Source organism: Ptychodera flava, chromosome 16 (genome assembly GCF_041260155.1).
Source record: "Ptychodera flava strain L36383 chromosome 16, AS_Pfla_20210202, whole genome shotgun sequence".
NCBI lineage: Eukaryota > Metazoa > Hemichordata > Enteropneusta > Ptychoderidae > Ptychodera > Ptychodera flava.
The window spans coordinates 10652803-10668704 of NC_091943.1; the positions used below are offsets into that span (position 1 = coordinate 10652803).

The 15902-nt window shown below is 36.5% G+C and overlaps 2 protein-coding genes across 3 annotated transcripts in view; both read left to right on the plus strand.

The window, feature by feature from the left end:
- Nucleotides 1–15196, plus strand: part of LOC139152791 (plexin-B-like) — a 63879-nt gene extending 48683 nt beyond the window's left edge. For both annotated transcript variants that reach the window (XM_070726128.1, XM_070726127.1), the window contains exons 7-18: nucleotides 2486–2656; nucleotides 2821–2926; nucleotides 3157–3540; nucleotides 4785–4955; nucleotides 5603–5834; nucleotides 6689–6816; nucleotides 7172–7279; nucleotides 8159–8340; nucleotides 10491–10603; nucleotides 11251–11413; nucleotides 11832–11968; nucleotides 13073–15196. In XM_070726128.1, the coding sequence (XP_070582229.1) occupies nucleotides 2486–2656; nucleotides 2821–2926; nucleotides 3157–3540; nucleotides 4785–4955; nucleotides 5603–5834; nucleotides 6689–6732 (1108 nt within the window). In that variant the 3' untranslated portion in view covers nucleotides 6733–6816; nucleotides 7172–7279; nucleotides 8159–8340; ... (2 more) ...; nucleotides 11832–11968; nucleotides 13073–15196. The remainder of the gene's footprint in view (nucleotides 1–2485; nucleotides 2657–2820; nucleotides 2927–3156; nucleotides 3541–4784; nucleotides 4956–5602; nucleotides 5835–6688; nucleotides 6817–7171; nucleotides 7280–8158; nucleotides 8341–10490; nucleotides 10604–11250; nucleotides 11414–11831; nucleotides 11969–13072) is intronic.
- On the plus strand, nucleotides 6796–13259 carry LOC139114948 (hepatocyte growth factor receptor-like). Its single transcript, XM_070676866.1, has 7 exons — nucleotides 6796–6859; nucleotides 7172–7279; nucleotides 8159–8340; nucleotides 10491–10603; nucleotides 11251–11413; nucleotides 11832–11968; nucleotides 13073–13259. The coding sequence occupies exons 1-7, from the start codon at nucleotides 6796–6798 to the stop codon at nucleotides 13257–13259; spliced, it is 954 nt and encodes a 317-aa protein (XP_070532967.1).
- Nucleotides 15197–15902: the final 706 nt, after the last annotated feature.

Sequence of the window (15902 nt, forward strand, 5' to 3'; positions counted from 1 at the left end):
GCCCTTGCCCATAAATAAACGTTAATGGTCAGCACGTCGCCCGTTATTTCAATAATATTCGTGCCTTAAAGACATGGTTATCGACCACTATAGTATTTAATTTCATTCCTAAAGTGGCTTCAAAATTAACCAAGCTCAGAAAAATCTGACTTCATATATGCCACGTATAAAAACATGGAATGACGTATAATTATTCGGTTTGGTACGATGTTTAAGTTACTCCTGACTTTATATAATTGTCTTGGTCACCGCTCGAGCTTGCAGTGAAGATGGTTTTTAAAGACGCCATAAACCTGTAATAACACCCCAAGGATTGCAGAGATAAACAAAAACAAAAAAGACAGACCAAACAAAACAAACAACTGAGATACACCCATTAGGTGACGACGCTGAACGTAACCCTAATATAAAAGTGCTGAATAAAACACGTCATGCTACGTTTCTTATAAGCGGCAAATATGAAGTCAGATTTTACTAGTACGGTTGATTTTTCACCACTTTAGGAACGAAATAAGAATATTATTATAGCACTTGATAGTCGAAATATCATGAATATTTGAATCATGAATATTAATGAACAGTATTCCAGTAGGTTCAGATATACAATCAATTGCGTTTATTCCCCTTTAATTGTTGTTACTGATGGATCTTTACATAAGGACTTTTAAAGTGGAAAATCAGAAAAATGCATGTTGCCTTTTCAGTACCCACGGACACCGTCCTGGGGACTTATAGGTTTGGTCATGTCTGTGCGTGCGTCCGTGCGTGCCTCATGCAGATATCTCAGAGATACCTGGAGCTATTTCATTCAAACTTGGTACAAGGATTACTCCTTGTGTCATACATAAACACGTCGATTTTCTTTGTGATCCGATCTAATATTGTTGTATGACGGACATTTTATCAAAAAAGCGGGGACTATGTCATTGACAATGACTTTTTGAAAAAGAGCTCTATTTCTAAAGCCACTGCACTAAATTTGATGAAACTTTGTAAAGATGTTTGTCACACAGAGCTCTAATAGCATGCAGTCAGTATTACATCAATTAATTGCTAATTTGCATATTTGATGAATTTTTGTAATTAGGGTGATAAGTCTAGAAATACTGCAGCAAATTTAATGAAACTTGGTTAAGATCTTAAGCACAGTCTTATGTTAGTGTACAAAGAAACTTAGCAGTGTCATGGGATTTAAGTGCTAATTTGCATATTGAATGAACTTTCCTGATTAATGGGCTATCTCCAGAACCACTGCACCAAATTTGATGAAACATTGTACAGATGTTGATTTCTCAGTACTCTAATACTGAATGAAGACATTAAGCAGTATCATGTTAATCAATAGCTTCCTTGCATATTTGATGAACTTTCATAGTTAGAGTGATATGTCTAGAAATGCTGCATCAAATTTTATGAAACGTGGCACAGATTTTGATCTTTTGGTGGTGTAATGGTGTGCATAGATATGCAGTAGTATCATGTTAATTCACTGCCGATTTGCATATTTAATGAATTCTCGTAATTAGGCTGATATGTCAAGAAATGGTTCATCAAATTTCATGAAACTTGGTAGAGATGTCGAGCTCACATTGTTTTAACATTTGAATGAAGACATTTATCAATGTAATTCAAATTAATTGTAAATTTACATATTTAATGAACTTTCCTAATTAGTTGGCTTTGTCCAGAAATACTGCATCAAATTTGATGAAACTTGGTACAGATGTTGATGTTTCAGTTCTGTAATACTGTGCAAATACATTAAGTAGTAGTATCATGTCAATTGATCGCTAATTTACATATTTGATGAACTTTTATAATTAGTGTGATATGTCTGGAAATGTTGTGTCAAATTTGATGAAACGTGGTACAGATGTTGATCTACCAGTTGTGTTATGGCATGCAAGGATTAGTGGTATCATGTCTGCTGACTACTGACTTGCATATTTAATGGATTTTCGTAATTTGGCTGATATAGCGAGAAATGATTCATCAAATTTCATGAACTTTTGTACAGATGTTGAGCTCACATTGCTTTAACATTGAATAAAGACACTTAGCAGTGTCAATTGTTAATTAATTTTTTATTTACATATTTAATGAACTTTCCTAATTAGGGTGATTTGTCCAGAAACCTGTCATCAAATTTGATTAAACTTTGTTCAGGTGTTGATCTAACAGTGCTGTAATACAATTCATTGATACTTAGTGGTATCGCCACTGAAATGTGGTACACGTGATAATCTGTCAGTGTTATAATAGAATGCAAAAATGTTTTGCAACCTCCTGTCGATTATTTGGCTTATTTAATGATCTTTTGTAATTAGGGTGGCAGCCCACATTGGTTATATATAGTCACCACCATGCAACTCATCTTTAATCACACACCCAATTAATGAACCGGACTCTATCCTCTCCAAGAACTTGTAATCAAAGTATCCATTAACAAGTGGGGACTGTGTCATCAATGATATCTTGTTTTCAGAGATCAAGAAATGAAGAACAGGACCATATGTTACACGCCTAGAGTTGACGAACCAATTGAATCAGCTATTACGATGGTATATAAGAATGGAAACTTGACGAGTGACAGAGTGTTTTCTTATAAGCCAGATCCAGAGATATATGCCATTACACCTCTCAAGCAATTTCAGATGTAAGTCCACTTTTTGCCGTCTGTTCATACGTATAGTAAGTAAGCCAGAGAGGAGTCAGTAATTCTACGCATGCGTATAATGTGGAAGGCTGTAAAAAAAGCATTACACAGTATAATCTCCACTGTGAAATGAATAAGTAGCTTATGTCGTATATCGTTTTCAGGGGCGGCCAAAAGCAGACGATCAGAGGAGAGAACTTAAACATTATCGGACGTCCCGTGTTTGTCGTTACGGCGGTCAAAAATGCATCCTCGTTGGAGTTCAATTCGGTAAGTTCAAATACACGAATAACCTTTTGCTACATTATTTTCTGTGAGATTTTTGTGTGTGTATACTTTAAGGGGAGGGAGCTTTCTGTCATTCTTGTATGTATCGATATAGAAAGAGACTTTCGGTACAGTTTCCAACAAGAGGACATGGGGCCAGTGTCTCCTGACCTCTGACCTGTCACTTTGTGTCGTCTCAAAAGTATCTTAAATGAATTTTGTCTATCCAATAGTCTTGTAAAGCGGAGAATTCGACCACAATGATCTGCCGTTCGCCAAACATCTCCTTTAGTGACCAAAACAATTCCAACGCTGTGAGTGGGATGAATGATATGCAGTCAAAGGAAGATCGACAAAATACAACCACGAGGGTGAAGAGGGATGCTGAAGATGACTGCATACCCATTACGTCATCACACGTCAGCGGCGAATACGTTGAATTTACAGTCGGGTTTTACCTCGACGGTGTCGAAAAGTGGCGCCCCCAAAATATCAGTCGATACCTGGATAAGAAATACACCACATATGCCGTAATGGAAGACCCCGTGATCAACAAGTTTCCCGGGGAAAATAATATTTACAGTATCGGAGAAGACACACAGTATCTTGTCATAACGGTAGGTATTACATAAAAACCAAGAACATGCATACAATTTACGGCATGTCAACTCAGAAAGATATGTTTTGTGAATAGTAGGAAAGGATATTGCGAGAAGGTCGCCACATCATCTAAAGTTGTACAGTTTCAGTTGCGTGTATTCATTGACTTCTTATTTCATTCTCGTTTATTTGAACGCCTAATATTATATATTATAGTCCAAACACATGGGACTGTGTGCCCGAGGGTAGGTGACCATTTGCCAGACGTAAGGAGGGGATATTGTCTCCTGCCACGAGGGTACATAGTTCCTTGTTTGGGCAATATGGTTTTTATTACATGCTTCTCTTACAGAGTTTTCACTCGAAATATTAAGGTTTATTGGCCAGTGATAATCAAATGCTTTATTTCCATCTCAGACAAAAATCTGTTGAAAATGGAACGATTTTCATTATCGAATGGCGAAATGATGAATATATTTAAACTACTCTTATGTCAATTTGTTTTCTGCAAATTTTTCCAAAAACCACATTTCCTATGCCAAACATGAAATTTCAACATTTTTACTTCAAAAAGTTGTCAAGTTATACGTTGAAAATAGTTCCGGTTCACTTTCAGTTCAATGGTGACGACGCGGCCCGCGACGTCATCGACGAGTTACCATTGAATCCTATGGAGCGCGACGTTCAATATACGAGGCATGTAATAATCACAGTTGGTCGAAGCCATGTTGATATAAAACATGCATTGAGCGTGTCGTTGGCTACTGGTGCTCAATGCGGACTTATTCTTTTATCGGGAAAAGGGAATGGCTATATTAAGACAAGAAATAATAAATATCGTCATAAAAAGCGTGAAAAATAAAATATATGATTGTCAAAACAAACAGGCTTTTGTTCGGTTGGTTTTGACTGCATTTTATGTATAAGGAATTATATTATTGTATATTTTTTCAAATTATAACTAAAGAATACAGTTTTACGTTACTTTAGAGTTTGTGTATATGTGCCTCCGTGTCGCTCCGTAAGTCCGCAAATCCCTTCAAATGTCCCCAACATACCCTTGATATTTTCAAATCTTTCCGTCAATTCTCCCGTCCTGCAGATGTGTTCATTACTGCAGTCTAACGTGCTCCTATGATTAAACTAAAGAGTTTATTCATTTGCCTGTCAAAATAATTTTCCCTTCAACAGGTTTCATAGTATTTTTTCACGGTCTTTTTAACCTAATGGTTGTCACCTATTTTCTTCAACGTCAATGCAGGGGGAACGCCTCAACTGCGGTGCACAAAAGGAGGACTTCAGAGTAGAGGTTGGCTTGGATTACTGTCGTCCAATTATTTCGTTGCATTCACGTCAGCTGACTTGCAAACCGCCGGGAAAGAAACCTCCATTAAAATCTGACGAGGATAATTATGGCCATCCTCATGTCAGGGTAAGTGTCAAGCCAATGCATGCTTCTCCGGCAATTTTAATACATCTTTTTGACCTAAATTCACGGAAAAGTCTTTCTTAGAATATCTATAACCCTTGCAAAAATTTGATTTTGTCGTTTTGGCAATAAAGAAGCGATATTTTCCGTGACTAGATGACTAGATGTGTCTCGTCTTACCAATTTCGACACATGTTAGACATTAATATCATAAATTTCAGCCAGATGTCTTCAAGCCTTTCTATACCGATTTGGGGAAAAGTTTTTAATTTGCATCTCACGTGACCCAACAAAATAATGGCAATGAAAAGGAGTAGAGTTTCACCTCCCTTAATTATTGCTTCAGAAAAATACACGCTTTTTATAGTGGGTAACGCGTTCATAATTTTGTTGTGCAATTGTTAAGTTAACCTTTTCTTGCCCCGGAAAATTAAATCAAGAAAAGGAACTTGTTGATGGCGAGATGGTTCATCGCCTACGAAGTTTCTTCAAAGAACTAGTTGATAATCGTACCGAAAATACAAATTGCCCTCTTGTGTTCATATTTCATAATAAGGTCGTTTTTGTGTCAACCGGAAGGGGTTAAATGTAAATCGATCAAATCTGCTCAAACTTTAACATATCGTGCTGATATATTGTTTTGCTCTCAGGTGTGGATCGGCAATATTTGGCATGACATCGGATATCTTCGGTATGTCGTCCTTCAACCATGGATGATTGCTCTGGCAGTAATAGCAGCTGTTTTGGTGATTGTGGTAGTAACGTTAACTGTGGTGTACTTGCTCAGGAGAAACTCAAGACATAGACGCTACAAACAGTCCGGTGTATCTGTCACTGAAGAAGGGTACATGGGTTTACGGCCAATAGAGACTGAAGCAAAAGGTTTGTGTACCTGAGTGTTCATATATCGGCCCTTTTTCATGGCTATTTGTCTTATTTGTCCATCGATTTAATGAGCCATCCACCGATACATATTTATAAACAAATCCATGTATGTATGTATGTATGTATGTATGTATGTATGTATGTATGTATGTATGTATGGATGGATGGATGGATGGATGGATGGATGGATGGATGGATGGATGGATGGATGGATGGATGGATGTTTTATGTATGTATGTATGTATGTATGTATGTATGTATGTATGTATGTATGTATGTATGTATGTATGTATGTATGCGTATGCATGCAAGCAAGGAAGCAAGCATGCATGCATGCATGCATGCACGTGCGTACGTACGTTCAGACGAATGGATGGATGGATGGATGTTTAGATGGGTGTGTCTATGTTGTAATCTTTTACCAATCTGTCTTGTCTATCTGTCTGTCTGTCCGTCTGTCTGTCTGCCTATCTATCTATCTATCTATCTATCTATCTATCTATCTATCTATCTATCTATCTATCTATCTATCTATCTGTCTATATATCTATCTGTCTATCTATCTATCTGTCATCCCATACCAACTTACCGACTCTCCTATCAACACCATGATTTGCGATGTAGTTGACTGGCAAATTAGCTATCCTGCTAGTTAGCAGACTAACTTGCTTTCCAGTTGCCCAACTGCTTTCCTTTCCATCAAATGATAACTTTACTTTTAGCACAAAAGTTTACTTTACAAAATCACATTTCAGAAAACTGTCAAAAGGCCACGCCTTGTGTCTATGCAAATGATATATCTGCCCAATTTTCAGTTTATGCTAAATATAATTGAAAGCATCTCGTTGCAGAATCGACAAAAGCAAGGGAAAGGACACTATCTTTCCTACATTGACCCTTGAACTACAATTGAGCGTCAAAGACGTCATAATTGAAAGCGAGAGGTTGATTCTGCGCGATGATAACATACTTGGAAGAGGTTAGTGGAATGTTAGAAAGGGAACGAGTTGAAGTGCGTTGTTGTAAAAAAGAATGAGAAAGATCAAACTTGTCAGCTTTCTAATTTCTGTGATGAAATCCCAACATAAAAAGTACATTTCGTTGAAGTCGATACGCACTAAAACTTAAGCAGGTGTATTGTTGTCTTCACGTGTATCGTTCAGAGTTGTGAATCGTTTCAATAAGCCGTGGTTGGAATCGAAATCAAGGATCTAATGGTCGAGATTGTTTTTTATAATGTGGATGTTACCAGTGTTTGATAGGGCTCTCCATTATCTGTCTCAAATGAACGAGTGAGAACACCAGCATCGTTTGTGCTATCCATGTCCTCTCAGGTTGCTTCGGAGTCGTCAAGTCTGGAAGTCTGCAAACAACACCATCCAGTGAGTGTACACCTGGTTATGAGGGGCCACGACAAGAGGTTGCAGTCAAACTGCTGAAACGTAAGTCGTACGTTGTGTCAGTTGAGGGACATTACGCCACAGACGAGGCCAAGTATGGAAAAAACACAACGCTAATAACGGCTAATAATGGGTTTTGGCGATCATTTGACTACCAATGTTTGGATAAATAGTGGTCAAAAACCTGTAGCAAGTCATCAATTTTCTAATATATTAAAGGCTGTGTTAAGGCTAGTATACTATATATGCACATGATTGCCTTGAACCAAACAATAACCTATTGATCCCAATAAACATTATTCAGTAACAAGAAGCCAATCTCTCGTCAAGCAAAACGAGAAGACACAAGGATGGCAATAGGCAATTAAGACTACCAAGTGTACTCTGATTTTATTCGAAATGCTTTAAGGTAGAACGCGCCTCGGGAAAGATATTCTGACTCTCAAATTTTTACAATTCTTTTCTGATATACCACTTATGGGGGTTTCATTTTAAAGCTATTGGCGTAAGAAAACTTTTCATCGGCTTATTTTTTCGAAAATCGAAAACTTTATTTTTTCTCCATAGAGTTAACACAGGGATGGCGGCCATTTTGAATTTCAAATATCGGTAAAAAATCTTTGGTTATTTGTTTCTCTAGTGCCAAAATTTGCACGGTGACCCGCGATTTTATTCTTGATTTAGTAAGAGAATGGCTAAAAGTTTCATCTAGGAAAGTTTGAGCAAAAGATTAAGAATTTCACTCTCGAGGCGCATACTATCTTAAATAAAGAGTGGAATCTGTGACCTGACATAATCGACCTATTGCTCAACTTAAAAATTGATTTATATACATTTATTATGTCACTGCATTCAACGAACAAGTATGTCGGCATTTGCCTGTGATAAAAGTCACAGAAATCCTGTTTTTTTGTTCGCCAGACAATGCAGACCAAGACGAATTAGTGAATTTCCTTGAGGAAGGGTTGATGATGAAAGACTTGCAACATCCCAATGTGCTGACACTGATCGGCATATGTATCGATGATCGCGGTGTTCCGATGATCATCCTTCCTTACATGAAATTCGGCAACTTAAAGACCTTCATTCAAGATAAAGACAGGGTAGGATGATTCTTATACTGAACTATTTTTACTGTTTGACTAGTTACGATAACAATAGATCAAATACTTTGCATGAATAAAGTGAATTAGCGAAAACACAGACGTCATGTGGACGGCGATGCGTTCCAGCTAGAAGAGAATTATTTATTCATTTATTTATTGTTTTTTAGTGCCTATCTATCCATCTATCCGTCTATCTATCCATATATCCATCCAAATATCTATCTATCTATCTATCTATCTATCTATCTATCTATCTATCTATCTATCTATCTATCTATCTACCTACCTATCTATCTATCTATCTATCTATCTATCTATCTATCTATCTATCTATCTGTCTATCTATCTATTATTTATCCATCTATCTATGTATCTACCTATCAATCTATCCATCCATCTATCTGCCTCTCTATGTATCTATGTATCTTTCTATCTATCAATCTATCAATCTATCTATCTATCTATCTATCTACTATCTATCTATCTGTCTATCTATCTATTATTTATCTATCTATCTATGTATCTACCTATCAATCTATCCATCCATCTATCTGTCTCTATGTATCTATGTGTCTATCTATCTATCTATCTATCTATCTATCTATCTATCTATCTAATCTATCTATCTATCTATTTATCTATCTATCTATCTATATCTGCCTATCTATCTATCTATTTTTCTATCTATCTATCGAATTATAATATCTCTCTATCTTACTATCGGTCTATCTATCTATTATTTATCCATCTATCTATGTATCTACCTATCAATCTATCCATCCATCTATCTGCCTCTCTATGTATCTATGTATCTTTCTATCTATCAATCTATCAATCTATCTATCTATCTATCTATCTATCTACTATCTATCTATCTATCTATCTATTATTTATCTATCTATCTATGTATCTACCTATCAATCTATCCATCCATCTATCTGTCTCTCTATGTATCTATGTGTCTATCTATCTATCTATCTATCTATCTATCTATCTATCTATCTATCTATCTATCTAATCTATCTATCTATCTATTTATCTATCTATCTATCTATATCTGCCTATCTATCTATCTATTTTTCTATCTATCTATCGAATTATAATATCTCTCTATCTTACTATCGGTCTATCTATCAATTTGTCTATCTGTCTCTTTATAGATTCAAACAAACTATTTATAAGTTATTGAGATGTAGTTATCATATATAAGTATCGATAAATATTGAAACAAAAACACGCTTTTATATATAAAGTGTCAAGTAAATGTAAATACACGTCTTTTAGGTTGACTGTTAACACTTGCATGTTCACCGCACACGTTTTCTTCTAAAGTACACACAGACTTTGTTGATAAGCCAGACATTAACGTTGCCGACTCATTTAATCATTGTGTATGAGTGGTCAATTTGTATGTGTGTGCAGTCAATGGCCTTTCTGTTTACGTGAAAGAGGTCATAAACTGGCACCTTGTGTTCTGGAAATAAGTGTTTGGTCTCTGCCAGGACCATAAAATCCCTGGTATATTTTGCTTGCAAATTAGAGATACCTCTTTCGAAAGACCCCAGACACTTTCATGTTTTTCTACCTGGTGATTAAATGAGTCGGCCACTTTAATGTCTGGCTGATCAACACATTCTGTGTGTACTTTAGAAGAAAATGTGTGTGAAGAACATGCAAGTGTAAATGGTCATCCTGAAAGACCTATATATCATTTAACATTTTATGTATTGATTGATTAATTATTTCTATGTTGCTTTGCTTCTGTCAAGTACACCTAAGCTGTTCCATTTCATGGTCAAGGAAAAAAACAAAGTGTCTGTGCGATAGTTGGATTAGAAAAGCAAATTAACTAGAACTTACACCCTTTAAACTTTCCTTCACTCTTTATTTTCGGTCTTAACATTGCTGGGACAAAAATATAAAGTTTTTTTTTGTTCAAGCAAAGAAAAGACAACGAATCCACATGATTTAAATGAGCCCACTGAATGTTAAGTCACAAAGGAATTATGAAAAAATTGATAACATATCTAATAAAAGTCCACACATGCCGTGGATCAGATGATACTGCAAGATTTTTTGAGTCTAAATACTTGTTTCCGAGACCCATTTTATTTTAAGTTTATTTCCCCGAAATACTATCGTTTTAGGTGTTTACAGTGAAGGATATGATTATGCTTGGACACCAAGTGGCCAGTGGTATGTGCTATCTGTCAGAGATCCATCGAATGGTCCATCGAGATCTTGCTGCAAGAAACTGCATGTATGTATAAACCCTTTGACAGTTCGTGAAGCAAGTATATGATATTAAAAACACCAGAAAACCTACGGTTTTGATGTATTCTGAGTGAAGAACACACTTTGAGAGGACGTTTGTGTCAATACTGAAGAGTTCTTGAGTGCAGTCTCTAAAAATTTGGTTGCATCACATTAAAAGGCAAATGTCTTTGGTTGAGCTTAAGGTAGTATGCATCTCGAAATTGAAAGACTTCAACTTTTGCTCAAACTTTCCTCGATGAAACTTTCAGCCATTCTCTTACTATATCAAGAATAAAAATTGGGGTTCACCGTGCAAATTTTGATACTTGGGAAACAAATAACCCAAGATTTACCGATATTTGTGTTAACTGGAGAAAAAAAAATCGATTTTCGAAAACGAAGTCAATGAAAATGTTTCTTACACCAAGAGCTTTAAAGTGAACCTCCACAAGTGGTAGATAAGAAAAGAATTGTAAAAGTTTTAGAGTCCGAGTGTCTGTCCCTGAGGCGCGTTCTACCTTAACAGAAACCTATGAACTGTCTATTGCGTTCTCGGCTCTATCGTCTTATACATGGCATTAGAAGAACCGTTAATCTCTATCGCGACGAAATTAAACGCACGACTTTGACACTTCAATCTCTCATCTTAAGGGTTGACGAGACGAAGACTGTAAAAGTTGGAGACTTCGGACTGTCACGTGACGTCTACGAGAAAGACTACTACGTATGCAAAGACAACAAGGCCAAATTGCCCGCCAAATGGATGGCGCCAGAATGCTTCATAATGCAACATTACGATACCAAAACTGACGTGGTGAGTACTTTACAGTTTCAAGTATATTTTGCAAAAGTGGATATTTGTCCTTGAAGACGAATACATATTCAGGGTAATGACGAGGAAACTTTGAATCGATCAGTGAGATATTTTTGTGTAAATCTGATGCAAACACCGTAAAACACCTCATCGTTCAGTTCTGACCAAAATACTTTGCGATATAGCTAAACCAATTTTTTTCTAAATCGATGTTGTTTCCCAAAGTGTAACTTTAAGCGTTAATTTGATACTATCAAGGTTACCATGTTATAGACGGGACAACTTATTGAGTCTACCTCTGACTCTGTCTGTCTTTCTATCTGCCTGTCTCCCTCTATCTCTCCCCTTCCTCCCTCTCCTTCTTCTCTATCTCTTCTCTCCCTTCCTCCCTTCCCCTCCCTCTCTCCCCCTCCATCAGTGGGCCTATGGAGTGTTGCTATGGGAATTAATGACAAGAGGACAGACTCCATACCCAGCCATCGACAACTGGAATCTGGTTGATTATCTAAAAATGGGAAAACGACTTCAAAAACCGCCTTACACACCAGCTAAACTGTAAGTCTGCGTATTTTAGTGACAAATTTTCGTCTGATGGCCGTTAGTTACTCAAAACACTCGTCGACATTGCATAATTTAATCAAGACAATAATGCACAACACATGGCCGACAGTATACACCTTGACGTTTCAAAACCAAAGTTGCAAACACTTAGTTTGTGCCTCAGATTTCTGTTTTTGATGAAATAAGCTGTCTAGAGATATCGACCTAACAGACACACGTGCTCACGCATAGAGAGGAAGACGGACATCGGTATGACAATAATTTCCATTAGAGAAGAAAGGAGAGGAAAACGGCTTCCAATCTCTAAGCGCGTAAATGCATTCTGAACTATTGCATTATTGATGGACTTTATAACCAAACGGTACAGTCTATTAATCAATCAAAATACCATAAAACTTGCATGATGTGTGGAATTTGGAGATCTGAAGGACATTCAGCTTCCTGAAAATCTCTCATTGAAGTATAATATACAGAATATACCTCCGCAAAGTCTACGTTTTGCTCGATGTTTGGCATGGAATCATTACATGTGATGAGCTAAGGTCTTTGACCAGTAATCGTTACTCTGTGCTGTTGAGCCATAGAGAGTTCATTTTGTATTATTTCCAAATTTTCGATCCCGTATAATTTGATGAGAAACTGTTCTCTTTTAGATAATGAATATTGAGTTCAAAACTGTAGTCAGTTTATGCACCCTTTGAACGCGACACATCAGCACAGCACAGAGAAATGGGAAGACATTATTCATCCACATGTTTGCCTCTTGAACAGGTTTCAAGGGGTACAGTGATGTAAATATCATGGTGTACACGGGAAAAAAGACGACTTCATCTTAGTAAAGGTGGCTCGCCAAATGCAAACCTTATGGCAATTAATATATTATGCTTAAGTAGAATGAAAGATATTCATTCGAGGTTGATTGAGGCATTGAGAAGGGTTATATTGAAAATGCTATGCTATTGTTGATATCCATTTTCGCGGTCATAAACACATTTCTCCGAATGATCCTTGCATTTGTACCTCCCACGTGTGTACTTTGTATATTTATTTTGTATATATGTAGTTGAAAATCATCGGTCGGTTTCACCTTTTCTTCAGGTATGATGTCATGCACGCGTGCTGGCGATTGGATCCGGACAAGCGACCAGACTTCAAGGGTATAGTTGAAATGTTGGAAGATATCATCAAACCTGCTGCTAAAGAATCGGAATCTGATGATTACATGACACTTATTCAGTCTACGTATGACTACGTAAACTCACACTGGCAGGGGGCTCCGAGATGAACGAAGACATACATACCTATTAGCAGAGGAAGAAGAGATTTTTCAGCTTATACAAGTGGAAGTACCAAGTGGATTAAGCATTTTCAAAGTTACCCAGTAGAATTTAAAGCACACAATGCCGTTTGTTTCAGCTTTATTTATAGTATACTTTTGTAATACATAGCGGATTATATTTTCCTGACAAGAAAGCATCTCATTGCAACAACATAGGGTCGAAATATTCATGTCCCGTTATTGTGCGAAGTAACCTTTGACAGCGGGCATATTGCAACTCTTAGAGCGTAACTACTACTGCTTTGAATGAGTCTTCCTTACATCAATGCCCGTGCATTACTAGAGTACTAGAAACACAATGGTTAGGGTGTGAGATCGTTGGTGACAGACTCACAAAAGACATTCGATTGAGGCATTGGCAGTGAATACATTGTACAATTTAGCGTGTGAACCGAGAGAAACTGAGAACTATATTTGGAGACGCGGAATGATATATAGCTACGAAGTAGAATAGTCACTGGCACAGTTAAAATAATCATTCAATTTTTTCAGTGTGAATTTAAAGCATTTTATAGTCATTTAAGAAAAAGAATCTCACAAAACAAGGACCTGGAATCAGATTTCTCACATTATTTGGGGATATTTCATCTCACATTAGCCGAGACAAAATACCTCCAACTCGTGTGAGAAATATGATTGAAGGTCCTTGGGATGTGAGATTGTATTATTCTCTTACTTTGTCTCATTTTGAAAGTTTTACTTAAGTGACATCATTATAGGTGCTTTCTGACATTTCTCTGAGCAAGTCCATGGAATGGGCAGGCACAACGCTAAGATTAGGTAGTCTACGTGACCTTGATCTAATGTTATATAGACTGGCCGAGCATTCCACACCCTGCAAGACTGGAGGATAATTCACCAACAATTTCACAAATTAAAATGTAAACCTATCGATCAATTCTTTTAACTACTGGAGGCCACTATCCCAAAGAAAAGGAAGGGATGTGGAGATTTCTGTTTTGCCACACTTTCCATATGAATAATGTAGTATTTCTCAATATGCATCAAATCAATTATCATAAAGTATCAGTATAATGGTTCTAATATTATAGAGATAATAGAGAAAGAAAATATATTGAAAATTTGAGTATTTGTTTTTAATAGAATAGAATATAATTTAACAATAGAATATAATAGAATAGATTACAGTATAATGCTATACAGTGGAATATTTCATAGAATAGACAATGAGTGAGAACCATGACACCATTGAATGGTAGAAATTACTAACTCAGAAATGGTCTACTTAGTGTTTCTAATTACACAATTCGAATACATATGTATCAACAAGATATGAACTGAAAATGCTCACGTATTTCATTATATATTGCAGTTATGTGTAAATTTGAACCTTTGCCACATGTTTGCAACTTCATTGAAAGTATTATTATCAACATAATGAACAAAAATCACCGCCGATTAATTCTAAAAGGTCATGAAGTATACAAATATGAAGTTAGCTGAAATAAAAATATTAAAGTTCTTTGACTGCTGTCATTGTATCACCACTTTATATAGCAAGTGTAATTACCTTTTGCCAAGTCCTTCAAGCCATATTTGTCGACCTGTGAAAGCTCATTAGATATGCAAATTATAAATTAGCTGACATGAAAATGTGAAATGACTATGTACATAGCATGTTTTGCCAACTTTGATCAAGTGAATCTCAGAGGAAAGATCATCGAAAATGCAAATTAGGCATTGGCTGAAGAAAAATTGCTTAATGACTTTCGATAATGCTGTATCATAGTATCTTTAATGTGTATAGCAAGTTTCATCAACTTTGGTCCAGTCAATTCAGATATATATATCCCTATTTAGCAAAGTGCATTAAATATGTAAATCAGGAATTGGCTGAAGTAAAAATACTTAACAATTTTTAATAGTGTTGTATCATAGTGTCTTCAATATATGTAGCAAGTTTTGTCAACTTTGGTCAAGTCAATTCAGATATATATCTCTAAATAGGAAAGTTCATTAAATATGCAAATTAGGAATTAGCTGAGGAGAAAATGCTTAATGACTTTCGATAATATTGTATTATAGTGTCTTTAATGTACATAGCAAGTTTCATCAATTTTGATCAAGTCAATGCAGATAAATATCCCTAGATCGGTGTGGAAGATAATGACCTTCAGAACTGTCGTCATCGACGACTTCCTGATCTTGGATAATGCGGTCATATATGTTTACCAAGTCGGAAGGTAAAAAGTCGAATTATGGCACGGGTGCGAGATTTGGCAAAATTGAAGTTCGTATATAAGTAGCGAAGCATGTTCAGGTTTCAAAGGTAACCGTGCGATGTAGCGATTATTTTCAGTTCGGAGGTTCGTGTCGCGATATGCTTTGTAGGCGGCTTCCTTCGTAGTCTTGGCATTAGATCACGACTCGTCCTGTACCCCAATCGTTTCGAGGTCCCAGTAATTTGAAATCGCGGCTTCTTCCTTGCAAGTGTCCGTAAGAACATGTAGTACATTTGTGTCATGTGTTTTACCGTGTCGTGTTGGTCCTGACAGCAAATAGCCGAGGGCTGAGGACATCGCAGTAGGGGTGGCGCGTATAGACACGATCATCGTGTGAATAGACCAA

Bases quoted from the DNA above. Each gene is read 5' to 3' on its own strand.
- LOC139114948 (XM_070676866.1), top strand. From the start codon at position 6,796: ATGATAACATACTTGGAAGAGGTTAGTGGAATGTTAGAAAGGGAACGA. The intron at 6,860-7,171 runs GTAAAAAAGAAT...ATGTCCTCTCAG, and splicing joins ACGAGTTGAAGTGCGTTGTT to GTTGCTTCGGAGTCGTCAAG. The intron at 11,969-13,072 runs GTAAGTCTGCGT...CCTTTTCTTCAG, and splicing joins CCTTACACACCAGCTAAACT to GTATGATGTCATGCACGCGT.